Raw genomic sequence first — 26,841 nt, 5'->3', positions numbered from 1 at the left:
TATTTTTTATCATCACCATCAAACTATCACGAAAACATTGCTGTTTACCAAAGCAAAGGTTGTCAAAACATGGCACTAAGTGCTAATGAGATTCTGATAAGACAACAGCTGTAAGTTTCATCATCTTTTCCTGGAGTTTATTAATATAATAAAATATAAGAAAATATTTTTCACTTTATGCACTTTCTATTATTTCAGATCTTAAAATTAAAAATTACGTTAAAGGATCAAATCTGATTCACTCTTTCCTTAAAAAATGACAGTGTTTATATCCATCTCTCTTTCCAATTTCCTTTCTTAGCCTGTAATGAGTCCAGCTAAGGCTGCAATCTTAAATTTAAGATAATATTAAAAGCATTTTTCAGAGCTGAAGGGAAGAAAGAATACCCATGATCTTCAGAACCCCGGCCATAAGTACATGTTAACATTACTATTTAAATTGTTCTTGCATTGATCAGTTCAGCCTTTCTTTGTTTTCAATAACACCGCTTAGCTTTTACCAGCTGGAGTTGCAGTGGCTTGACGTAACGGTGTTAAACCTGTGTGACTAGGGCTCCCGACCGATGCAGTCAGGTAACTGAGCACCTTCAGCAGCAGTGATACCAATGTTCAAAAATACGCTTCAGGACATCTTTACAAGGGGCTAAATCCTGAGGATCTTACTCAATGTGATCCACAGAAAAAAAACAATGGAAACACATGAAAAAAAGAGCAAAATCTGAATTATTTTTCAAAAGATGTTCTAGAACAACCTTTATCAGCTATTAACTTAGAGAGCAAGAAATCATACAGTAACTAGTAAGAGCAGCTAGCCAGGCAGCCAGTATAATTACTTTTGGAAGAAACTATCTTACAAACTAACTATAAAAAAAAGACTACAACACTGCTAAACACTAAGTTGAGTTTTTCCACTTCAGGAAGGTATACATACATTTTTCAGAAACAATTTACTTTTTACTCTGCAAAAATTGGGAGGCTTTGGGTAGCAAGATTCATCCTTTTCTCCTCTTTGGCCCTGTAAATATCCAGCTGTTACCTAGTCAAGTTGTAGGGAGGCAGGGCAATATACACTGCAGTTTATGTCTATTTAGTAGTATCAGCAGAACCCAATCCCATCCACAGGTCTGTGATGTGCAGCTGCCTCTGTGTTAAGTAATTTATTAAAAAAGCCCTTAACTTTTCAGTTTAGAAATAAGAGATCCCCATATCGCCAAGCTGACCGGCACATTCCTCTCGCTCATTAACTGGTACAGACTTACAATTGTAAGTTTCACAAGTGTCTAAATGACTGAGGAACCATAAAATTAGACTCCTCTCATTGCTGGCCAAGAAAAGCTGCATTATTTTCCATTTGCCTCAGGTTATGTTGCAACAGGTCAGCAGCTCCAGTGGCACAAAGCTGACACCACAGCCTTGCTTGCAGTGAGAACTGTCTAGAGGATTCTCCCCATCCATGAGGAGGGGGCCAAATTGGAGGTGGCCTAGGGGTCAAGTCCTCGCGTAGCTGTGAGGTTACTGGAAGGCTGAGGAGCTTACCCTGTAAGATTCAGGGTTTAACAGCTTTCCACATCTCCTCCTCAGTTCAGGACTTACCAGTCCTGCTGTACAGATGGCACACATGACAGCCACGTGTTTACTGCACCCTGGTATTTCTTTTTAGGGGTCCATTGCACACAGCTTACTAAAAGGAATCTAATGACTTCAGGAGCCTGGTACCTACATGTCAGTGCTATGAGAACTATGAGAGTTATCTGTTGGTACAGCCATACAAGAATAAATCACAGCACCTGGCATGTTCCACTTCAAGTAGGTATTTATATGCATACTGATTCACACCATCAGGGCAAAGCAACTCCGTAATTGTTTCAGGGAACGTCAACACACAGGAGGGAACAGGGCTGTGTGTCACGCTAACACACTTAATTTGATTTCTGGAGTTGGATCACACGTTTGGTCAGCTTAGAGCCCAAAGAGGGGAATCCAAGACCAATGTGGAACAAATGCTGTTTATTTCTGAACAATGGCAAGTAAAGAAGCAGCAGCTAGTAAAATCTACGCTTCTATTTCTAGCGCTTCTGTTAAACTCCTACCTGTAAGTATAAATAGTAAACACCCCATACAAACTTATCTGATTTTAGCCTTTGGACATAGTTATGAAGATGCGTATCTTATGCAGGTAAGTTGCTTTACCTAATTTAGTGGTGTTACACACATAGCTGATGGCTTGGTAAGTGAGGCTTGTAGGACTAAGCATCCAGTCAACAGTATCTGTACAAAGCCAGATACGTTTCTCTTCAACGTATTCTGTTCAAATATTCCAAGAAGTATTTGTTAATTTGCCCTGCGGTACTAGATGATAAATCTCAATGGATACTCTGTTACAACTCAAATAAAGAGATGTGATCAATCACTACATCAGAAGAACAAGAAAAACAATGTCTCTCTTCCTTCTGGAAACTCCCTCATCTTTCTACTGTTTTTTGGGTCGCTGTAGCTGCAGAAGACTTCAAGGCATTCAATTTTACCATCAAAGACTACACAAGATCCCGAGTGACTATGTTTCTAGGATGACTGATGTTGCTCTTGGGAACCTAAATTCAGATGAAACGACAGTCATAGTAGGAGCTAAACCGATGTGGGAACTTCAAATATGGAAAGGCATCAATACAAAGAGGAAAGAAATTATGATCAAGCTCAAGATCCATTTTATCACCAAAAAAAGAGTACTGATTGCTTTTGTCTTATGGTAAATTTTTGCAGTCCTTGCTGTGAGGGAGTATTTTTTTGCTCATGGTTTACCAGCTGAAAAGGACTAAGTTTACTGAAAAGCCTTTCTTTCCATGTCCTGAGTTCAAGTGTCTTGCACTGCGCAATCCTTCATGATTTGATTGAGGAATGCTAACCATCGCAAGGACTCTGATTATTCTGCATTATGGTTTTTTTTCCTCCTAAGGTTGCAAGGGCTTTTGTACCAGTATGTAGCTGTGACACTGCAACCTGTCATCACTTAAAAAATCACCGCCTGGCTTTCTATGGATTTAGTTCTCTTATCCCTAAGCAGAGCATCTGGGCTAGAAAGTGCACACTCACTACACAGCACAAAGGCTCTCAAGTCAGCTCCTGTCTTCTTAGCTGAGTAGCAGCTACCCAGCTCCCACAGTCAACAACAGCATCAAACATTTCACAAGTTCAGAGCTCAGCAGTCCTGCCAGGATCTAACCAGCTCTGTGCAAAGCCAGCACAGGTGCTGCCTTACCATGCTCCCAAAACTTCTTTGCTCCTGGCAAAGACATTGCAAAGACAATTCCAGCAGGCTTACTAGTCAGGTCTAAAAAGACTCAAGTCTCAGCATTTGTTTAGCATTATGCCCCAGGCAAGGAGCCTCTCAGCACGCTGAGAAAGCATAATGCAAAGGAACTCACTCAAGCTACAACCACCTCAGCTTGCCCTGGTTTTCTGCACTGTATGCCTCAGGGGACAGTACAGCATTCAATAATCTGAACCTCATTTTAGCATTACTGTGAATGAAGGAGGAGCTACTACATACAAGACACTGCAGTGCTTGGTATCACTGTTAGCCCTTAAGACTAAGTCTCCTGGATTTAACGAGTAAGAACTTGGCAGCTCTAGAATGTGTTGTTTCACAGCAAGCTCTTTCCCTCGTCACCCAGGTACACACCTTTAGATGTTTGAGGGCTTGCTCTGCAACCAGCTCTTCTTTCTTGTTCCATTCCACAGCATTCATTACACAGGTCCACAGGAGACCAATCACTGCTGGCTCTGGCAGCTCATTTCTTTTCATTTCCTCTTTTACATAAAGTACTACCTGGAGCATGAAATAAAATGCTGTGTTGAGCAACATTTCCAATCAGCCAGTAACAACTCCATCACCGCAGTATAGAAACAACAAGAAACAAATTTAGAACAAGAATAAAAACGAAGCATTTACCATGTTTTTATTTAGCAACGTTACTATTACTTGACTACAAGTTTTCTCCTTCCCATCCAAAGTAACAGTTAATGCAGGTACATGAACTTCATTCTCATCAAACCTAACTGAACATAAAAATGTAGTCAATTACACTTGTAAATCCATAAGGTGGTTTGTTGTTTTGGCCTTCTGAAGGCACAGAGTGAGTTGATCAATAAATTAAAATAATTTAAAGAAAAACAGAGGAAATCTTTCAGATGTCTGTATCTGCTCCTCTCTACTTATTCTTTATTTACGTCTTTGACTATGATTATATAAACCGAAGTTGTAAAACACTCTTTACCTCCTTAATTGGGCATTCCTGAGAGAGACGTTCTTGTAGCTCTTTTTGAAGTTCTTTACGAGTCCCCAGTGACTGCTGAACTCTAAGGAAATCTGAGAGCTCTTTTAAACCTGCTTCAGTAAAATACTTGGCAAAATGATCCACATTCTGCCTGTTGGCTGGAAACAGTTCCTAAAAAGACAGGAAAGCTCTCTGTTACATAAATAACAAACAAGGGCTCTTGACAAAATGGAAGGAAAACAATTTTTAAGACTGTTCAATGGGAATCACCTGTTGCTGCACCTGTTACTGCTTGTATTAACACTGGAAAAGTCAACACTTCATTCCCGTTGTTGTTTAGTTAGAGCAGAGGGAAGAAATGATGGTCAGTTGTGAAAAAAGCCTAACACCCTTTCTACACATACTAAGGGTACATATTAAGGGCACATACTTATGAACAGCTGTGAGCTTAAGACTGTGCTCAAAACAGTTGAGCACCTTCCAAGTTCCGAGAGTCTTGCAGGGAAAGTGCAAGGGAACAGATGGTAAAGCCATTATACGCTAAGCACGTTTATCATGCCCTCCCAGTGCTTCCACGCGTTTACCTCAGCAGTACATACCTGGTACAGGCACCCTGGCCTAAATATCACTACTCTGCTGAGCAATGGTTACCACTAACGCATCACTTAACAAAAATCACAACATCCACAATGTACGCTGGATGAGTTAACATTAACTCATGGAGGCGCTTCTAATTCAAAGAAACTGTCAATATATCGTTTGTCAAAGTCCAGCTACTTAAAAAATATATATTTCTTAAAAATTGCTATAGTGTATGCCATGTCTCAGCATGAGTTCAATGGTATTTGCTTACAATGCAACTCTGGTGGAATGGAGAGTACTTCCCCGCCCTCCCCCAAAGAGGCTTCAGACCATCAGTATACTTGTTTACTGAAAAGCAGATTAAGAAGAAACTTTCCTCAACTCATCTCTGCTAAGCAACAGCATCTGACACTTGATAGTTCTTTAATATAGCAGCATAATGAGAGCCAACAGCTGAAAGCTTTAGTCACTGAAGTTCAAAATGGAAATAAGACACAGTTGGCTTTTTTCCCTTCTAATAAATGGTGTAATTAGCCCATTTCCCAGCTTTGTGGCAAATGATTTATGATTTGGACTCTTGAAGTCAAATACAAACTGAAGAGATGAAGGAGTGTGGGAGGCTGCTTTGCTTTTGAAAGATTCTAGCTTAATCATAAATTATTGAAGTAGAAACAGGAAATACTGCTGAAATTCTCTAGGCAGTGCTACACAGGATGTAGCACATCTGATCGGATTATCGCAGCAATCTTTTTGAAGATTAAAAAAACTATTGATCTTCAGAAATAAACTGGCAGGGAAAGGCATATGACATTGTTCCATATTCATATATACTGAACACCTCAGGCCATTGCTACAAACCAAGAACACAGGTTTTGAGTCAAAAAGGCTGAAAGCTTTCTCTGCATTGCTACTACTCGTTCTGCTGTCATCACTGCAGGCCCATTTATGTTACCCAGATGGCTACTGCTGTGGAGAATTAGCTTACTCTGCTGCCTCCATACTATTGAAACATTGTCGGTTTGGAAACCTATATGCTCATCTTTTGTGATTACACAAACTCTTTATACTTCAATTCTTATTTGCAAAAGTAAAACATTAAAAATAAAAATAAAAACCTTCATGCACAGTTGCTAGTGGTGTGTTTTGTTAGAAAGAAACATTTAATTAATTCCCAACCCCCGTGTATACAGCCTTTCAGAAGGCATTAACCACAGGAAAAATAGAGACAATGTTGAAACGTGTTATTTAGTGTTCCAGGACCTGTATCAATGCTACACAGCCATAACAATATTGCTGAGATTCAAAATATTTTAAAAATGCTAAGAGAGTCTGAGGGGGAGTTAACATGCTTAGAGCAAACTACCACCTGCATTTTATTTCCTTCTTTTCCTCAAGGAGAGATAAGGATTATGGAAAATATATTGTACTTACTAGCAATCTCTTATCAAGGTTGGCTTTTCTTAAAGCAGAGGTAACAGAATTGGCATCTTTCTCTGCCATCCATGCTTTAAAAAGTTTTACAGCAAAAGAGGCTGCAATCCCTGTTTGAGAAAATACACAAAACATGTTTCAGCAATTTTCAACATGAATTAGAGATGGTTACAAGAATTTAATACGTAATGAAAATACATTTATGACAGCAGGACCAAACATGTGAAGCTGAAGTGCACTTTTTTCTTTAATGAGGTATTAATTTTCTGAAGTATGCTACGCTGTTTGAAAATCCTTTCGTTCTCATTTACCCATCTATATTTAACTGTTCAAAGATTTTGCTTGCAATTATTTTTCTTACCTCCCCAATTTACAGACCAAATCTAATGCAAAAGGAAAAATTATGTGTTAAATCAGCTAGGAAACAGATGCACAAAATAAAAGACAGTCAGGAATAATAACTCGAAATAAAAAGTATAATCGAAGGGCTTTTTAAGTCCTGGATAGGGTTAAATAACTTCACAGCTTCAAGGTAACAACCGATTGTACCCCATCCTCCTAGAAGGTACTTAGAAGTTGGTAGACCCAGGCACAAATACTATTTTGAGGAGAAAAAAGTCCTTCCTCAAGGCAACTTATTATTTTTTACATTAAATCCAAAATAACTCTGTTTCCAGTACCTGCAGGTTTCCAGCTCTGCTCCAGCTTCTTGGCTGCAAGGAGCTGAAAGTGAGCTGCAGTGTCTCAGAGCTGGAGACTCAGCTCTTCCCTGCTGAAGTGGTCCCTGTTATGTTTCTCCATACTACATTTATGTCAACATTTACAGTACTACTGAGGGTGGTGATAATATGCAACTGTGTACAGCCAGCCACTGTTTTGCCTTCAAACAGTCCCAAAAGTCTAAGATCTACGTGGTTCCATCTACACAGTTCCTTCTGATGGGAAGTAGCTTAGTCATTCCTAGCCACTTAATTGATACCCATTCCTTTTTATTTCTAGGATACATTGACTAAATGAGTCACCAAACAAAAATGGAAGCAATTATTCCCCAAGCAGCATCAACTTCATTAACACTCATTACAGATCTTGACTGTTATGACAGTTTCACCAACCTTATTTCAAGAGCTTAGTTGTGAGGCATGATCCTTTGAGAAGTACTATATGTAACTATGGATGCGTAATGCCATGAAAGAGACCTAAAAATACCACTTCGGGCTTGTTTTACATATTGTGCATCATGTTCCAAATGAAACCAGCACGATGCAGCGATCATATATGCTATGAGCTGACCAGTCATGAATTGACCAAGCCAGTTCAACTAACAGGGGCCCTCAGAATAACACACACCTGTAACTCTGAACCTGCAAACACCATTCAGCCTACTTGAAACGTGCACGTGCATTGCAGAGCTGCGGCTGAACTTGATAAAGAAGTCAGAGGCATTTATAGCTAGAAATTATTATTCACAGCCCACATGCTCTGTACAATCCTTATACAAAGCTGTGACAATATAACCCATTAATATCAGAGAGCAGGGTAATGCAAACAAAATTGCTCCACTGCAGCATCACTATAACCTCTCAGTAAGCAGCGCCTGGTAGCACACACATCGGAATTTGGCTTGAAACACGTCTTCTATTAGATGTCAGTAAGATCCACACTGCAGCTTGTTAAGTCACAGGCTTCTTCCTCATAAAAGCAAGTGTGGAATAGCAAAAATGCTGACCAGGTGCAAAAAAAGCATGCCTGCAACGGAAAAGCACTCCTCCTCCTCAGACCAGCGGAATAGTGACCAAGATCGAATGGAACTGTCTTTGTCACCAAGCACTGCTCCCATAACTATGTCCTAAATCCTTTTCTCAAGATTTATCTTAAAACAAGACAAGTTTTAAGCCAGTAACCAGTATCAGAGGGAGGCTGTTCCAAGGCTTCACTACCCTCATGTTTTAAAACTTCTAATTTACAGTCCAAATTCATCACTGGTCAGTTGCTATACTCTATTCCTGTCTGCCATGGTCTTTTCCTTCACAATAGCTTGTCTTTTTCTTTTTCTCCCCCTATCAACCCTATTGGCAGACAGCAACTTCAGCCGTTCATTTTAGTGATTATCCCCATTAGCTATTCTTTGTATTTGCATTAGTTTTTCAACACGAGTGACGATAAGGCTTCACCAGTACCATGAACATTTTTCTGTCTCTGTTAGAAATGTCAGACATCCCCAGATTACATTTTTTCCCATTTATATATGTCACTCTAAAAGTAATGAGAACACTGAAAAGGGGTAATCGTAAAATCAATAAGATATTTGCCCTCAAACTTGACAGATCATCTATCAGTACAAACTACCCTTACCTTTCTTTCAGCCAATCCTTTCTCTGCCCGTGTCACAATTCCCGTTTTTATCCAACAACTCCATCAGCTCAACTAATCATTTCATCATGTATTTTACAAAAGTTTATCTTCACTTGCCTCCAGCATTTTTTTCCTCCATAATTTAAGGAAAGGTATCAGACATATTCTTATATAATCTACCTGCTTTAAGCCTTGATCCTTTTTCTGTTTCATTTATATTTGCATCTTTAATCATTCTTCCACAAAACATCTTTTCCAGAACACTGACTGAACAACCTTTTCCTCAAATGGTGATATGGGTACATTTTGTCTGTATATACATGCACAAGTGTGTATATACACACACACAAATATACCAAGAAACGAAACTGTAAGTAAGGTCCTGACAAAAGTTTAGAGCTCTCAGAAACATAAATTGATAATACGAATTAAATTTGTTCTAGCATTGCATTTGTACATAACAATTGCACTCTTGAAATGTTAAATTAAAAAAAAAGTTGGTTAGATAAATTTGAGTTTTCAGATGCCTCTTGTGTTGCTGTAACTAAGAACAGAATTTGATTTAAAAACATTGCAGTCCATCACCCTAAAACAGGGATTATTACTTCTGTTTGAATTTTCTCCTACTTTAATTCTGATCCTGAAAGTTGTGTGTGATGACAGAGCAAAACTGCAGCTGTGGCTTCTCTTTCTGCAGCATTTAGAAAACAAATGCATGCTGCAAACAATAATGTGCAGTTAGAATACTTTTTTTTTTTTAATAAATCAAAGTTAGAATACATTTTAGCTAATACATAGCTTTAAAAAAATTTATGAAAGTTGTGCAACACTAACAATGCATTTGTTATTATTCCAGGTCATCAGTAACTGGCAGAGAAACATATTGTCGGGCGAACACCTGGAAAAATAACATTCCAAGGTAGATAGCTATAAAGTACTAATAAAAGCCCTCCAAAAAAACCCGAAGACCGCCCCCCCTCCCCCCCCCCAAACAAACAAAAAAACCAAAACCCTCATCACAAAAAGGCACTAATGCTCTAGAGTGGAAGAACTATTACCCATCATACCGTAAAGATGAGTCTATGGAAGAAGCACATTAAATACTCCTCATTACTCGTATGAAGGCAAGATTGATGGCTTGAGTTATTTTGTTCCCTTCTGCAATATCCACTTGCTCTGTATATGCTCTGTCCCAATTCACATTTAATTGGGCAAGACGTTGGCAACACTTGCCAAAACATTACTAGGCATATCTCAGAAAAAGATGTTGCACTTCATGCTTGTATAGTATCACAAGAATCCAGACATACTACGTTTTTGCTGTATAATATCCAAAAAAACTAAGTGGTTTAATTTTTCTGTTGTTATTTTTTATTTTGTTGGTATTCTGCTAACTATTGACTGCCTTCTTGTTATATTTCAGAAAGTACATTGGCCTTTGTCATCTGTATATGCTTCTGCTTTAAAATCCTGCTTTCTGTTTAACAGTTTTTACAGGCTTCCAGCATACAAAATATGTTGCAGTAAAAAACATCTCCTATTAAAGCTAATGTAAGAAAAAAGGTCATATAGAAAGTTACCTTCTTTGACTATATTGTCAGTGAAGAGGCTTGTTAAAATGGTAGCAGGAAGAGTCCCATTGGCTAACAGGATCCCAGAGAGCATCGCCAACTTCGTCTGCTCTGTTTCAGAGAAGGCTTTAAGAAACAGCAGGAGCTGCAGGACAGACAAGAAAAGACAGATACATTTGAGCCATAGGCAGTGATAACAGAGATAAAGAATTAAACTATCCATTAATATTCATTTCTCAACAGCTCCTGCTGTAATTAGTAGCACTCATATCAAAATCTGTCCTGAAACATGGCAGTGCCATTTTCAGTGATCACTTACAATTTCACTTTCCATAGGGATACAAGCATGTGGAATACTGCCTTACTCAGACAGACAAGGTCTGTCATCTTCTTCAAAAAAGTATGTAAGTGTTAAAAAAAAAAAAAAAAAAGCTCGTTAAAGGCTTAACACCCACAGAAATTAACGGGGGCTGTTCAGTTCAGGAACACAGACTTGCTGATTGCAACAGGCTGACAGGAGCCTGCCCATTCACATCGCCAAATTGTGGACTAAGCCACACACAACTGCCGTTCCTTTTCTAGCTAGCAAAAACTATTACTCATACAAACAATAATAGGATGAGAAAGTTCCCCGTTTTCCTTTTGAGGAGGGAAACACAGCACAATTATTCCAGATTTTCTATTGGCTGAAGTTAGAATTTTCAAGTTCAGACCTTCTTGGTGGAGCTGACAAAGAAAAGACAGGACCACAAGTTGCTCAAAGGCCTGGCCATTCCCACTCCTAGTTACAACAGCTTGAGGAAAAAATACAAATTTCACTACATCTTAAGTGCTAAAAGGTAAATAATCAGATCTTCTAAAGTGTAATTTTGAAGTCTAAGTTTTATGTCTATTTTAAATTTCTTCATTTCATACATCAGAAGGAATGACTTGGAAAGTATATTGAAGCATTACAGCTCTTTTCCTTTTTAGCAAGAAAAAAGTTATGCAAAATAACTTTTTCTCAAAAGCATTAGAATTAACGATGTTTTCTTAATGTGTTGTTAGCAATCACAATATGGGTGATGGGAAAGAGGAAGCTAAACAGCAAAGGACGGGGGAAAGGAAAAAAAAAAAAAAAGACTGCAGGCATGAATTTCTGGACTTAAAGAGGAAGTTTCGTTTCCATTTCCAGCTACCAGCACTTGATTCAAGTGTCTCCTGTGGTCATCACCTTTATTTCCTTCCCCAAATGAGCACCAGATGCAATCAAAGCAGAGCAGCTCATTCTAATGGAAAATTTGCACCCAGTTTCCAGATAAAGTGTATTTCATAATTAGCAATACCTACACATACAAAGGGATAGGACACCAGATACGCCCCTGTACTTGTTTGTTCCCATGGACAGTGAGAGCTCTTCTCAAAGATATCCAAGAATCTTACCAATAACTGTAAATATTTCTAAGTGTAACAACATTTAAAAAAAATCCAGATTACAAATTAAGTTATTAAAAGACATGCAAAGTTTTATGAATACCTCTGATCTGTATCCACAAACAAAACCAGAAAAAAGCTCTTTTCATTCATACGGTAGTACTTACATAACATCAGCTTTAAATTACAGCTTACACAAGCCTGAATGATTCAGCCACAGACATATCATTTGGCTTTTTAGTGGGCTCCAGACAAATGATTGCAATATGCAGTTTTAGCTCAAAAGAAAAAATATCAAACTATCAAATCTCAAGGTGTCATTTTATTTCAACAAACTGTGACTCAACTAAAAAAATGGATGAAAACTCGGGATGCAGATGAATGCATTTATTATTTCTAAATGCATAGATGAGAGACAAATGTTAGGCTGTATTTCCAAATGTAGCAACTGGCATATACAATGGAGCAGGTAAAATAACTCCAGTGCCACCTTTAATGTAAAGACAAAAGTCATTTTTACAGAATTTCAATATAAACCTAATATAAAGCCTGATTGGAAGCTTAGGGATTTTAAGTTTTCCTTACACAAGCTTTAATCAACAATATTGTACCAAAAGGAAGTCTGTATGAGAAAAAACTTTGAATTAGACCTTATGCTCTTTACTGTAAGTACTGAGACCAAGATTGCTAATAAAGATGAAACAGCTTTACATTTTTGTAAGCCTACTTAATGCTCATTCCTTCTGCACCCAGACAAGCAACAGATACGGATTTTGAGTAGAAAGTGGTCATGTTGACTACCTGAATACCATAGACCAAGTCTTGACTTATTTCTAAGGCCTAACCTGCACTGGGTTTTGTCAGTAATGAGCAGACCATGAACAGAGTTGAGTTGTACCCATCTATGTCAGATTGCAGTCATGAAAGCAACAGCACCAGTAAATCCAGCTGTAAAGTGAGAGTTATGCATCCCAAGGTGCAAAAGGACCCTAAGAGAAGGACCCAAACATTTATCAACTCTAGTTTTGAGAAATCTGTAATTGTTCAAATGTTTTGGAAGGTCTGAAATCATGCACCTATGAAGTTCACAGCCTCCTCCTCTTCCCCTTTTGTTGAAACATGCTTCTTGCAAGTCTCTTTCAATGAATTTGATGTTCTCGAGCTGTACCCATGGCCGTATCTTTTGAGCAGGAACCAGGTCATCTATATGTCCCTTGCTGCTTAAAGTACTGCTGGTGCAAATAGCATAATTTGTTTTATGATTTGCAAAAAGCATCTCTAACAAATTAGCACATGCCATTTTCTGCTGTTAGGATATTATTCTATACTTTCAAGTAATTTAGGAGGAGACTGGGTGATGGGAAGACTCAAAACCTTTAATTAACCCCCCTTAGAAACCATCAAAAAGAACCGAATGTTCAGTTCAGTGCTGTTGCTTCTGATTTTTATTGCTGATTGCTTTAAGAGCTCTTCTTTTACCATCACTATTACAAACCTCTGCAGGGAAGTCACAAAATGTCCAAGTTATTTCAGAACAGTATGAAAACACCCACAAAAAGTTCCAAGCTGATTCTTCCCTGCTGTTAGACAAGCACTGGTATTACTGCTTTTGTTACAGATACAGACTGATTCTAGGCATAAAATGCACAACTCTGGCCCACAATTTTATATTTCTAGCATAGTTATAAGAACTCCCACCTATTCTAGTGGGAGTTTAGAATGCCTAATAAGCACAAGACCAGACCTAATGTTCTGTTCCGTGCTATTTTCGTCTTCTACGAAAAAGTCTTTCAGTCACAAGTTCTAGGTATATAATACATACACAAGTAAAGACATGCATGTAAAAAATAAAATAAAACAGTGTTTCTACTCTTCTATTGCCATCTGGAGATCTTAATAGTGAAAATTAAGGAATTCTATCCACGCAGGGAGCGAGGTGTCTTTTTATATCTTCACTATCTGGAGTAGCCTGTTGCTTTTGTATTTGATAATCTGTTACAACTGTAGGCAGCACTGAATTGTCACCATTTTGAATTGTCATATTTGGTCTCAAAATATTAGTCAGACATTTAGGATACAGACAGCTAGTAACACTGCATACTTCATCGACTGACCTGAGCAGAAATACTTACATAAGAAAGATGAACACAAATTTGGAACTGAGAGTTTTACGTAAGTTATTGCAAAACATTGTCACAGGTCTATACAGGAACACTGGGCAGTACTCATATGAATTTAAGCTGACCATATTAAAAATCACCAGGTGAGAAATGCACTTAAACATCTTTGCCTTCTGTTGAAATTGCTTGCACAAGATAATTAAGATGTAGAAATTCAGATGTACAGTTTACTTATGTCATTGGAAGAAAGAATAATTCACAATTTTGAGGGATAAGAATTAAGAAAAAATAGTTTAAAGCTAGAAGCTTTTCAACAAAAGGGAAAGGTGCTGGGAAATAACAACATCCTAAAGATAAAATTATGAACTAGAAGACATAAAGCAAATACTTGTATGAATACTGCCATCTAAGACAAACTCTCTTGAAAAAGAAGTCCCACTGACACCATCTGCTTCATTACAATGAAACTGCTGCTATTGCCTTGTGTTTTTTTTTTGTTTTTTTTTTTAAAGCGTGACTTCTTCTGTGAGAAGAGCTGGTTTTCCCTCCAAGTACTTTAACTGCCTAATGAAACTGCCAAAAAAAAAAAGAGTGAAACATTTAGGAGTCACTCTTTTCTAACTGCTGCCAAACTGCAGTAACCTTTGAACTACTGACTCTTGCAGAAACATCATCTAGAAATATTAATGCATCTATCATGTGACTCTCTTTATAGGCAGCTACTCTCATACACGTTACTGCCCACATTGATTAAAGCATTAAATAAGTAAAAATCCAGTAGCGTTGTCAGAAGTCAGACACCTGAAGTATGGGTTCACAAAAACAGAGGACGAGCAGAAGGCAACACAAAGAGTCCTCAAGTGTTTAAGGCAATGACAGTGCACATGCAAAACATAAGCCCAAATCTGGGCAACAACCTTCCCAGTTTTTAATTCTGCTATATGGGGTATTAAAGGACTCTTCCCTACTGCCTCCACAGCACTGGCAAATAAACTGTGCATACTGACAAAGAGAATGCATCTGGCACCCATGCTTAAAGTCCAGGTCCTCAGGAGCCACACCAAGACTTACACAAGAGCACAGAGCTAAGGGTGGCAATGGAAGGGCAGGTGGAAAAATTAATCCCAACCTACGACCAGTGTGCAAACCTACTCCTGTGATTTGTCACACAAGATGTGTGTGATCAGATGCTGAAAACCATGCAAAAAGTATGTACATAAAATTGAAATTTGTAATCTGCAAGCTGAACAAGCTCACTATGAGCCCCATGCTGCCATAGCCAGGATGCTCCCAACAGCTTTAAACAAGATTTCAGGACTCCAGCCAAACTGTACCTCAAATTACTGCTTTGTCTCAAGCTAGCAAATGGTTAATCTTCAGATTAAAGGCATTTGTTCCTCAGCTGAAGAGTCAAATTATTATATATTGACCATGGTCTCATCCAGTCACTGCTGTGAAAAGTGAATTCTTAAAAACTGAAAGGATTCAAAAGCAAGCAAGTTACAAGAGAGAGAGGAGGCAGTTTGGATTGACATGGCATTTGTTTAATATGCTGAACACTCTCTGAAACTTGAATGCTATGAGTCAGCGTTTCTCATGTCAATGATTATAGTAATTAAGAGCAAGAACATTAGATTTGTGTGGGGAGAGAGGTAAATTTAGGTCTTTAGAATGATGTATTGAGCAATCAGAATCAGTTAATAGGCATGCTGGCCACAAGTGCAAAAATAATTTCCAATATGAACAAGAATGTACAAAAATAAGTGCCAAATTCATTCAGCCACAGGAGGTGGTGGTGAGGCATCACACTCCAGACTTATCCTCACTTGACCCCTGCAGCAGTCGTTCTAATGCTCAGATGACATGAAAATACATTTTTCCTTTTAACGTATATGACATTTAGTCACAGGACAGGTTCTGCCAATATCAGCAGGCCTGTTAACTTACAGCACGGCACAGAGTTTATCATTTATTCAGGCCATTCAGAAAAGAAAAAGGTGTTTACATCTGCTACTAGGAGCTCAAAATACTCATATTTCTTCCAAAAATTTATCAGGAAACAGGAGAGACATAGGAAGAACTCAATACCACAAAACAGTATCCACATCTATTGGAATCTAACAGGCAAATCCCGAAATCCCCATCAGTGTGGTGATGATTTTTCTTGCACATATCTATGGCCTCAAATACTAAAACTTGCGGTTAGGACTCATTCGGCAACACAGGAGCAATTTAATACTCATAAATCAAGTGCTGTTTTGCACAGCACATTTGCATTTATTCTATGTGGAAAAAAAAAAACCACAGCAAAATATATAAAAAAACACAACAAAAAAATGTTCTATTAGCAGGACAGTAAACCTTTCTCTAAGAACTATAACCCAAAGCACACAGAAATCCTGTACAGAAAAAGCCTAGAATAAGAAGGTGAGTTTGGTCAAAGCAACCAAAGGAAGCATTAATTCAGAACTACTCAAGATCAAGTGCTGCCAGCAACATTCCCACGGAGCTGAAGTTGCACACTAAAGCTGCCACCCCTGCCAACTGTAGATTCCATCCTCTTTTCCATGAGAGCTAAATAAAATACACAACAGAGCAGCACTTACATACAAAATCATATTAGACATAGGGTAAAAAAAAAAAAAAAAAAAAAAAAACCTTAAGGATACAAACACCACCATTACCTTTTTGATTTCATCTTCAAATGCTTTCTCCAGATATTTGTATCTCCTGATAAGTTTATTGAAGACCTAAAGATAAACATAGGTTAACTTAAAAAAAAAAAACAGTAAAAATTTTACCCATCTTCTTTTACAAGAAAAGGCAAAGAGAAACAAGACCGACACTACTGAATCCAAAAAGAATGTCCATGGCTAAACCATGATGAAACTATTTTTTTCATTTGAATGTCTTCACAACAGGAAAGAAAAAGTAGGAAGCCTAGGTGGCTTCTTACATACTAAAGTTCTGCTATCTGTTTTTTCTTTAGACAATGATAAAGACATTGTTTCCAGGAAATAAGCAGCCAGCAGTATATTTCTGCCGACATCTGACATACTGTCCATCTCATGACTTAATTATGAAACATCCTTCTCTATTAGCTTGTTCAAAATTGGAAACCATGAATTCTACAATTCTTGATTTATAAAGCAACATTTGAATCTGTGAATTTACTACAGTTTGAGAGTTTTCATCATCTTCCTACTTCTCAGAATTTTATTCTCCCTCTCCTTTACACCCCATCCATAGATCAAAAGCAGGGGAAAGGGGGAGGAAGAACAGGTTAATAGATACATGAAATTTGCACTCTGCCCCCTTCCTTTGATAATGCAGCTGTCTGGGGAAGCTGTCAGGTGTAAATCAATGGAGTGAGGCAGTCAAGTAGCACTGCTGGTCATCCTTCAGTATAGGCAGGATCTTTATCAAATCCACTACCATGAATGCTTACAATAAGACTCACTGCTGTCAGGGAAAGAGGCAGAACATTTTACAAAGCTTTTACAACAACTATGTTCTTGGAAATGCTTGATCTCTAGTTTTCACTATTTGTTCCCCACCTTGTGAACCCAGATTATGAAAGCAGAAGCAGCACAGGTGCAGACTGCATTCTGATAGAAGAAGTGAGAGATAAGAAATTAAATAAGCAAAGAACTGCCCTTACTACTGAACTAAGTACATATACAAAGTACACTGAACATATAACTCGCTGTCACAGGCAAAAAGATTTACACGGGGAAAAAAAAAATGACATTATTATCAGGCTGGATGGGGGACGTAAAGGAGGAAATGAAGTTAAAAGAAAGTTTCAATTCATTTTTCAGAGAACGTAAAATACACTCAAGCACCCTAAATGGTAGTATTTTGGCTCTGAACAAGTGAAATGGAAATGAACTAACAAGTTCTAACCATGCTGAAAGGCAAAGACATACAGAAGTCTAATAAAGTAAGATGTGAAAGACAAATGTTAGCTAGAATTTTGTTCATATTTCCAAATAAAATGTGTATTTTGATAAGTCACAGAATGGGCAGGGTTGGAAGGGACCTCTGAAGATCGTCTAGTCCAACCCCCCTGCCAAGCAGGATCATCTAGTTTTTACTTAGTCTTCAACATACCAATAATAACCAGTTAATTAAAAAGATGAACATTACTTAATTAACAATATATTTTTGACATATGTGAGTTTCAACGATGCTTCATTTTTTATGCAATCCTACATGTATTCAGAATTGCATAGTGACTTAGAATTCTTACTATATTTTCTCATGTAATTATCTTATGTTAAGGAGTTATGCAACATTAGCTTCTCTTCAATAATGTTTCTGGCTTCATCGCTTGTGTTCATTTCCCATAGACCTATTTGTGCAAGCCATATTATTCTTGTAAAAAGGAACTGTACAGCGTGTATGTAGGAGAAATGAAAGCTCTTCAAGAGTTTTTCTTCATTATGAGTCTGAATCCTAACTAGCTAAACAACCAACAGTTGGAGGCTTGAGCTTTATATTTTTTGCGATTCACAGAACCATAGAATCATAGAACGGCTCGGGTTGGAAGGGACCTTAAAGATTGCCTGGTTCCAACCCCCTGCCATGAGCAGGGACACCTCCCACTAGATCAGGTTGCCCAGGCCTTGTCCAACTTGGTCTTGAACACCTCCAGGGATGGGGCATTGTTCCAGTGCCTCACCACCCTCCGAGTAAAGAATTTCCTCCTAACCTCTGATCTAAATCTCCTTTCTCCTTTTACTTTAAAGCCATTCCCCCTTATCCTGTCATTGTCTGCCTGAGCAAAGAGTCGCCCTCTTTTTTTTTTTTTTTTTTTTTTATAATCCCCTTTAAGCATTGAAAAGCTCCAATGAGGTCCCCTGGAGCCTTCTCTTCTTCAGGCTTAACATCCCCAGCTCTCTCAGCCTTTCTTCATAGGAGAGGTGCTCCAGCCCTCTGATTAACTTTGTGGCCCTCCTCTGGACCCAATCTAACAGATTGACATCCTTCTTGTGCAACATCCTTCAAATGTTTCTAAAAATATGTTTATGCAAATCTTTAAGGTTGCATATAGGAAAGGCCAACAGAAATAATAGGGACGGTGTCTAAAAATATACTGAACCCAAGTGTAGACTGAAAAAAGTAAGACTGCTTTCTATAAAAGAAAGGGTTGACAGCTGTGATCGGATAATCATAGACATCTTATTTTGTTACCTAAAATTTATTAGTTAGGGCAGCTTACTGGTTAGCTATTTTTCAATTACCCTACAATTAGCCAGTTGCACTCTAGGCAGCCTACAGGTGTTCTACTATAATCCTTTTTGATTCATAAATGGAAAACAACCATCCCTTTATTATCCTGACCTGAGCATAATTTCGGATGGCATCATGATCTTCTTCTGCAAAAAATACACAGTGGCTGGTCATCTTGGTCTTGTCATTGTCGTCTATGCGCGTGCCTCCAGGAGCTAAAACAAACGAAAGAAAAACACAATAAGATTTAGTAACTCTTACATTAGTACCGCTGAGGTATGAGGCAGGAGTGAAAACTGGCAATGGAGAGAAGAGTGTAGAGGGGGAAACTGACACAAGCTTTATGAAGCTGTAGTGGCACCCATCAGAAAGGACAGCTGGCTGATACACTGCATCTGAGATCACAAACCTCGAAGGACAAAGAAAATCAGGTCACACTAAGGAACCTTAGCTGCTTTTGGGAGCATGGAGTGGGTTCAAATAAGAATGGGTTGCAGCATAACTCTTGTGTTTATTTTAACTACTACTTTAAACACCACAATAATGTAAATCATTTGGAAAGATAAAAGTATTAGTGCTCTGTTACTAATTTGAGGACTCGGAACATCCTCCCAACCCCATGTAAACATTCAAAACACTGACACAAAAGACTTCTCCTGGCTTACTTTGTTCAGAGTTCTGTGTTTTTTTTTTTTTTTTTAAATAGAACTTCCACCGGCTTTTGTTTCCTGCGTTACCTTAAGACTTACAAAAATATCTTTTCTTCTTACCAAAGAGCAGGAAGCAGGAATCAAACTAACGTAACTAGAAAAAGAGCCCACTTACTCAAAATACAGAGGAAGGCAAAAGGGGTCTTCTCCCATGCTGCCATTAACACCCAGGGGGAAACTCCCATAAACATCCATAAAGCACTCCTCATTGTCCTTCAGTTCTTTCAGATAGCCTGTGTTGCAAGGTCTATGAAGAAAACTTTGCAACAGCTAATAACCTGGAGGGCTGTATGACAACTCTTCAGGCTAATAAGTTCTGGTTTCCCCTAGTTAGTGTCTCACTTTGCTTGCTGTTGCATTTGTATGCTGTTTCAACTCTAATTGAGGGCTTCTCAGAACAGTACCCATTTTTTGTTGTATTTACAGAATGCCACGGTGAAGTCCCTAGGTATTGTATCACTACAAACAATAAAATATTCTATGATACTGGATCCATAAAGTAGCTAGATAAGTGCAACTGAAATACAGTTTATAATTTCCACTTTGTAAAGGAAGACAGCATCTTAAAAGAAGCAAGGCTAATCCTCAAAATTTTGCATTCAGTACACTGCAAGGCTGATCCTCAAAATTTTGCATTGGGTACACTGCAACTTACCTAGCATGCTGCCGGCTACCAAAATATCAAAGAGTGTGTCAGCATAGCGGCGATAATCAAGCCGTGAGCCCGTTGCATCCAGAAACTTGGCTATAGCCTCCAAGTCATTCCCAGCTTCATTGAGGCCTTGGACAATAGTATCCCTGAAGACGGTGGGTTCAAATTTCTCTTTTTCATCTGGAAGAGACAGGAAGAAGAAAAAAGAGAGGTAGATAGTTTTAAAATCCTCTATCCACCAACAATTCAAATGACCACGGCACCTAAACATATTCTTCCCATTCTGGTCAACGCACTGTACAAAAGTCTGGCTGGCTTTCATGGCCTCTGGAAATTTTGCTGTGTTTACCCTCACTTCCCTCTCCTCTTCATTCCCACCAGATACCAAGACACATACAAACAGAGATAAATAAATAAAAGGGGAGACAAATACTGAAATTGCTGTCAAATTTCATACTCTTCACTTGTTGAAAATATTACAGAATGTGCATACCACTATGTATTTTTAAATGATAGCAGGATAAAGGATATGTCAGTTTTGTGTAAATAATCTCACTGTACGAGTGCATCATTTTTCACTTCTTAATATTTTTCTTTAAATAATTATGGCTGCATATCTGAAATGTTTTCAAAGAGACAAGCCTTCAGGAAAAAAGATCAAGGTATTCATAAAAATAGCTTTTCTGTAAACATTTAGTACTCTGCAATATGGTGTAACCAAAAATTTATCTTTCATTTACAGACCTGAGCAGCACTAAGAATGCAGAAATGCGGCACTAACACCACATTTTCTACAGCTGTCCCTGGTTGAACTAAATTAGGATACAGTCTGACCCCCACACAAACACATCCTTATGCCAAGGCCATTAGTCACAACAGACACAGCCACAAACTCCAGATAAATCTAGGCAGGTTTTACACATGCCTCCTGCTGCTTTTTCTTGCAGACAGCTAATACCTTTTAAGTTGCTTTGTACAAGTCCTGACTTTACACAAGGGCACAGGTGAAGTGCTTGTTACCATCTAAATAACTTTGAACTTCAGAAACACATCTGGGAACACTTCTGTGACACTCAAAAAAAAAAAAAAAGCACCTATTTTGTTACCACGTGCTAACATAAATGTTGATTAAAAAAATCTTTAAGAAAAAGCAACAAACCTGCACATATCATATCCCGAAGACAAATCCAGAGATTTTAGTTACTGATACAAATGACAATTGGTAAAATTCCCGTCTTAATAAGCATGCACTGCTGTAGTCTGAAAGGTGCCAGCTGCAGCTGTGGCAGGCTTTCGGGAGAGGAGGTTCTCCACGTTACCCATCCTCTGGCTGCAGGTTTCCTTGCTCTGGGACTTGCAGCACAGAAAAAGCAATGCTACCCCAAACACAAGTCAAAAGCAACTCCAAAAGACCTTGGATCCTAATTGCCTTTCTTCCTCCTGCCTTCCGGCAATTAAGTAACTTTTTAGCTAAATGCCCACTCTTATCAGCTTTAACACTTACAGTACTGAAACATTTATAGCTCTCCTTGTTTCCCCGCATGCCCTTGCGGTTGACTTGTTCTACCACCTCCAGCACATCACCTGGACGTTCTCCCCCTCCTTCAACACATCCCTTCTAATCTAATCACCTAATTTTCAACAATTCCCTGCTGCTATGCCCAGCTTTTAGTGGCTTGTTGACTCTATTTCCTACCTCCAAGTGGCTTGCAGCCCCATCCTCCAAACAGAAGAGCTGAGGCCTACTCAACCCCACCGAGCAACTGCCTCACGTAGCTGCCACGGGGGGTAGCCCACGGTGGGAAAACTACAGAGGGTCCAGAAGGGAAACAGAAGGACGTGCCTACAGAAAAACACTACCAGAATCCCACCTGAGCTATCAGACTGCTTACCAAATACTCAGGTGCAGCTCTCTTCTATCTTGAAGCACTAAAGTGAGAAGCCAACCAACCCACAAACAAGCAAGCCTTTTGCTTAAATGCAAGTAATTTGGCATGTATACTTCAGGCAGTTTGACTTGTGCACAAGAAACACAGCTCCACCCATAAATAAATACCTAAGAATAATTATTCTCTTAAATACCACACAAGTATGCACTATTTACACGGCAAAAAAAAAAAAAAAAAGCATGGTAACTCAGTAACCAGAAAGATGACAGACTTCTGTTTTAAAGTAAGTAAGAAGTAAAAAAAGTAAGATAGAAGTAAAAAATAAATATAATAATAATAAAAAAATCTTATTTTTCATTTTTCACTGTATTTTGTCTAAAATTTAAGATTTTTCTTCTTTACAGTGAGGGTGACAGCGCTGGAACAGGCTGCCCAGAAAGGTTGTGGAGCATCCTTCTCTGGAGATATTCAAGACCCACCTGGACACTCTCCTGCTCAACCTGCTGTAGGGAACCTGCTTTTAGCAGGGGGGTTGGACTTGATGATCTCCAGAGGTCCTTTCCAACCCCTACAATCCTGTGATATTCACGTTTAAACTTCAAGGTGTTATGTGCTCGGTAGCATGGGAATACAGTCCTCAGTACAAACACAAACACCACGATTAATATTTCTTAGCTATTTTAAACCGATTCTTCTCCTGCCCCAGAAGTCCTCATGTCATTTGGAGCACCCTACTATTTTCTTGTCTATCATAACCTAAAAATTTATGCAGGAAGAGGTGCTGAACTCACTGCATGAAAATGATTTATAATTTTATTTTAAACATTTCCTACCAAACTAATGTACTGGGGAGGAATATGCTGATGTCGTACAGCAGGGTTAGTAAGAAGCCATCATCAAGAAGTGGTGACAGTATGTTGAGCTGTCAAGTACATAATTACTGAACAAGCACAGTTTCAATCACAGGCTAATGGAGGCAGGTGTAGCTCGCAGATGTGATGCATGCAATTTCCAATGCAGCAGCGCTACACACAGCTTTTCATTTTCATCATGTTCCTAGATCCTTATTTCCTTTCTTTTGCTTGTAAGGAAATCACAAAGTACATTTGTACCTCCCTCCATAAGAATCAATTTCATCTTTTCAAGAGAAGGCCCACAACTGTATTTCTATGGAAGAAAAATGAGCTGCCCTGTTTGGCACCTCTTCTGACTTCACGTTAATATAAAGGTGTTAATATTGACATTATTAAATAATTTTCTTCATGAAAGAAGGTAAATATGCATTGTTTGCTCTGCTTAGTTTCTTTTTAAGATGTCATTTACTTTTTATTTGGAACTAACCAAACTATTTACCCAGATTGCCAAAAGCCTGACATGGAACTGTGAGCTGCCTCCTTGCCCTAGAGGTTCTTCCCTTTTACAACATCAGGTTTCTTCCTTCAAATCTTTTAAACTGATTTTAATGCCTGCCACTACATACACTGGAAGCAAGGTTTATACCTGTTATTAGGTCAACTAATAGAAATGGAAGGAGGGGGATTCACAAGTTCCTTCTTCAGATCATGGCTCTCCTTTCAAAATATTTTAGTCACTAAAAACACTTTCAAACTTTATTGGAAAAAACAACATTGTCTTTTTCCCTTTCTGCTTTCTGAAAGCTCAGAAACTGGTCACATTTGCAGCTAGCTGATCAGTGACAGAATTCATATGAACAAGTATTTTCATTAAATGCCTGACTGCTGCATCACACCTTGCTGGCTCCTCAGGTGGCAGTGCTCTCAGCAGGAGCTGTAGAAGGGGAAAAACAGTATCTTGAGACACAAATCAACTGTCAAGAAGTATCAGCTCTCACTCAACCAGCTCCCTCCTGTGCATTTCAGCCCCTCCTAATGACCTGCCTGTTGCACACAACAGAGTAGCCTCTGAAATGCCATGGTCAAACCACACTCACTGCATATCTGGGTACAATTTAATGACTCCTTGAGATGCTGGAAGTCAGGATAAAAACAACTAATAGTATCTTCTAATCTAAGACCAAGACACAGTCTGCAACACTGCCATGATACAAAATGAAATGTATATACATGCAGAGAGGAATAAACATGCTAGAAGTCATTTCTACTCCTCTGCCTTTAGAAAGAAAACAGTTATCTACAGGTTTTTCAAAGCAGGAGCCTTGAATATTAAGGCAACCAGGATCTCACCATTTTTGAAGACGTTGCTTACACTTCAGACACAAAGAAGCGTTTACATGTTACAAATTCTATAGTAAAGGTGTTTAACATCCCCAGTTCTATTAAGTAATCTTTTAGAATAAAACGTACAGCCCCCCTAATCTTCCAACCCCTGCTCCAAGTCTTCCTTCTTCCATGCGGTCAACCAGTATCTACTGCCACTTCTAATCACTGTAACAGAAATTTAATAGATAGGCACAGAATCACAAATACACACTCTTTATTTACTTTAATTATTACTTGTATTATAACAGAATTCAAAGACCAAATCAGTATTAGGACCTCGTTATGCTAAATACAATGCAAAACGCAAACTGAAAAGAAAGCGCTTACAAAAGAAAGAACAGTCTGAGACAAATTTGGCAAATAACTACCATAACTGACTAAACCGGACCAAACAATACATTTAATCAATCCAGCAGTATGCATATCTTGGATTGCCGTTACTGGTTGATCTGACAGGTATTTTTCAGGGACTGCTAATTCCACCCCTCCAGCTACAACTATGCTGTTGCTGGTTAATGCTGTTCTGAACCATGCTGACAGAAAGTTAATCCCACTAACTACTGTAGCCCTGTGACATTTATTTGCAAGCACTAAAGGTTTCTTTTTCGAATTAGTTCTACCTACAAACATTGTACGTCCGTCATAGGAAGGACGTTTTCAACTTCAGAGATCCCCTTCACTTGTATGAACTGTGACAGTCAAAATAACAGAGGATGCGATGTGTGCAACGGAGGAAAGATGAAAGAAAGCTGGAATCATACTTAAACAGAACTACAAAAAACTATTTCACAATTCTCTCTCTGTGACTTTCACAGATCTTAATACATTCACTCAGCTCTTCAGATTCGTGGTAGAATCAGCAATTTTCTGAAAAAGACTACAAACTCTTTTTGTTTCTCTCATCCATACTGAGAAAATGCTCGTATTCACATTATCTGTCATAACAAGCTCAGACCAGGTGTTAGCTTCTAACGAGAAGCAGGAAAGTCAAGATGGGAAAAATCTGTTAACATGACAGATAGGAACTCCATCTGTGCATGCCAGAATAATCTGGTATTGTAACAGCAAGATGTCTAGGTCGTCTTTTCACAAACCAGACATCTGAAAAAGATCATCAATCACTGTATTATCAATATTTTGAGTAGATCAATATATTATCAATATTTTTGCTCTCTGCATCAAAGTGCTCGGCTTTCATTTGTCTCAAACACCTAAATTGTGACAAATGAACTCTATATGAACAAGCATGTCAGAATGACACTTGCTATACAGAGTACTTGGATGATCACTACAATCAGCACCAGCTGCCCTCATTAAAAATTGATAGAGTATATAAAGAAAAAGACTGTTGGTCATGTTTGTAGAAAATCAGAATCACTATTATCGCTATTGCAAATAGGGCATTTATGCCATGGCAATTAAGTGTTTCATTTTAACAACAGGAAGCAAACAAACTACATCAACAGAGGAGAAAAATATTTGTGGGAGTTTTGGTTGCTTGTGGTTTTGTTATTTTTCTAAAGGAGCTTTCTGACGTCTGCTCTTCAAGAAAGCGTGTCCAATGAGATGATCTAACTGTCTCATAGAGAAGCAAGGTGAGAGAATTCCTTTTTAGAAGTAAAAAGTTCATTTACAGAGTTGGCATTGACTTGAGTCAAAGAAATAAAAACAAAATTCCACGTTATTTTCTTTATGCAAACTTTAAATAAAAGCTCATAGTTTGCTTTCTTAGTCAGAAGCGGCACCTTAAGAAATATCTGAGACAAACATTCCGCAAGTTTTCTTCTTAATATATAAATGCAGTAGAAATTCATTCAGAATATAATTCTTTAACTAAGGTTTTTTTAAGAATTACTAGCACGTAAAACCAAACTAAGTAACAATAACGTCCTAAATATATAGCGAAAATAATAGAATCTTTATAGCTCAGTAACAAATACCATTTGTATTCTTAATATGGCTAAGAGAAAAACTTTAATCTATTAAACATCAGTTATTCGATTTCTAGTAGTTTTCACAAAGAGAAAAATAAAAACATGTAGCTTAACCTACCCCTCTTCCTAGTTTTGAACCGCTGGCCTGTTAGCACCGGCTTCTGATTCTTATTCATAAAATTTCTGGAGGAAAAAAAAAAAGAAAAAAGGTTTTTACTATTACATTCACAGAAAACATTTTAGCCTAAAGGCAAAACAAACATTCAACAGCAAAATACTGGTGTGGAAAAGGGAAAGGAAACTCTTGATGTATACTCAAAGAATAATTCATATTATTTTGAAGATTAAGAGCATTACAAGCCAATAATAACTTTGATGGGATGTACTTCTCTCATACCTTAGCTGGACAGCAGGCAAAAGCAAACTACTGCTCCTGTC

At 38.2% G+C, this 26,841-nt stretch overlaps 1 protein-coding gene across 5 annotated transcripts in view; it reads right to left on the bottom strand.

Annotated features, from left to right (window-relative positions):
- BZW2 (basic leucine zipper and W2 domains 2) overlaps window positions 1-26,841 on the bottom strand; it is a 57,827-nt gene that overhangs the window by 9,870 nt on the left and 21,116 nt on the right. For 4 of the 5 annotated variants that reach the window (XM_040545865.1, XM_040545868.1, XM_040545866.1 and 1 more), the window contains 8 exons: window positions 26,522-26,586; window positions 20,344-20,520; window positions 19,090-19,193; window positions 16,428-16,493; window positions 10,220-10,355; window positions 6,288-6,397; window positions 4,275-4,445; window positions 3,680-3,826 (listed from right to left, as the gene is read on the bottom strand). In XM_040545865.1, coding sequence (XP_040401799.1) covers window positions 3,680-3,826; window positions 4,275-4,445; window positions 6,288-6,397; window positions 10,220-10,355; window positions 16,428-16,493; window positions 19,090-19,193; window positions 20,344-20,520; window positions 26,522-26,579 — 969 coding nt within the window. In that variant the 5' untranslated portion in view covers window positions 26,580-26,586. Of the gene's footprint in view, window positions 1-3,679; window positions 3,827-4,274; window positions 4,446-6,287; window positions 6,398-10,219; window positions 10,356-16,427; window positions 16,494-19,089; window positions 19,194-20,343; window positions 20,521-21,499; window positions 21,528-26,521; window positions 26,587-26,841 lie in introns of those variants that run through there. The other variant, XM_040545869.1, reaches the window with a different exon arrangement.

This window comes from Cygnus olor, chromosome 2, assembly GCF_009769625.2.
Source record: "Cygnus olor isolate bCygOlo1 chromosome 2, bCygOlo1.pri.v2, whole genome shotgun sequence".
NCBI classification, from domain to species: domain Eukaryota; kingdom Metazoa; phylum Chordata; class Aves; order Anseriformes; family Anatidae; genus Cygnus; species Cygnus olor.
This window is presented reverse-complemented; position numbering and strand designations above follow the sequence as displayed.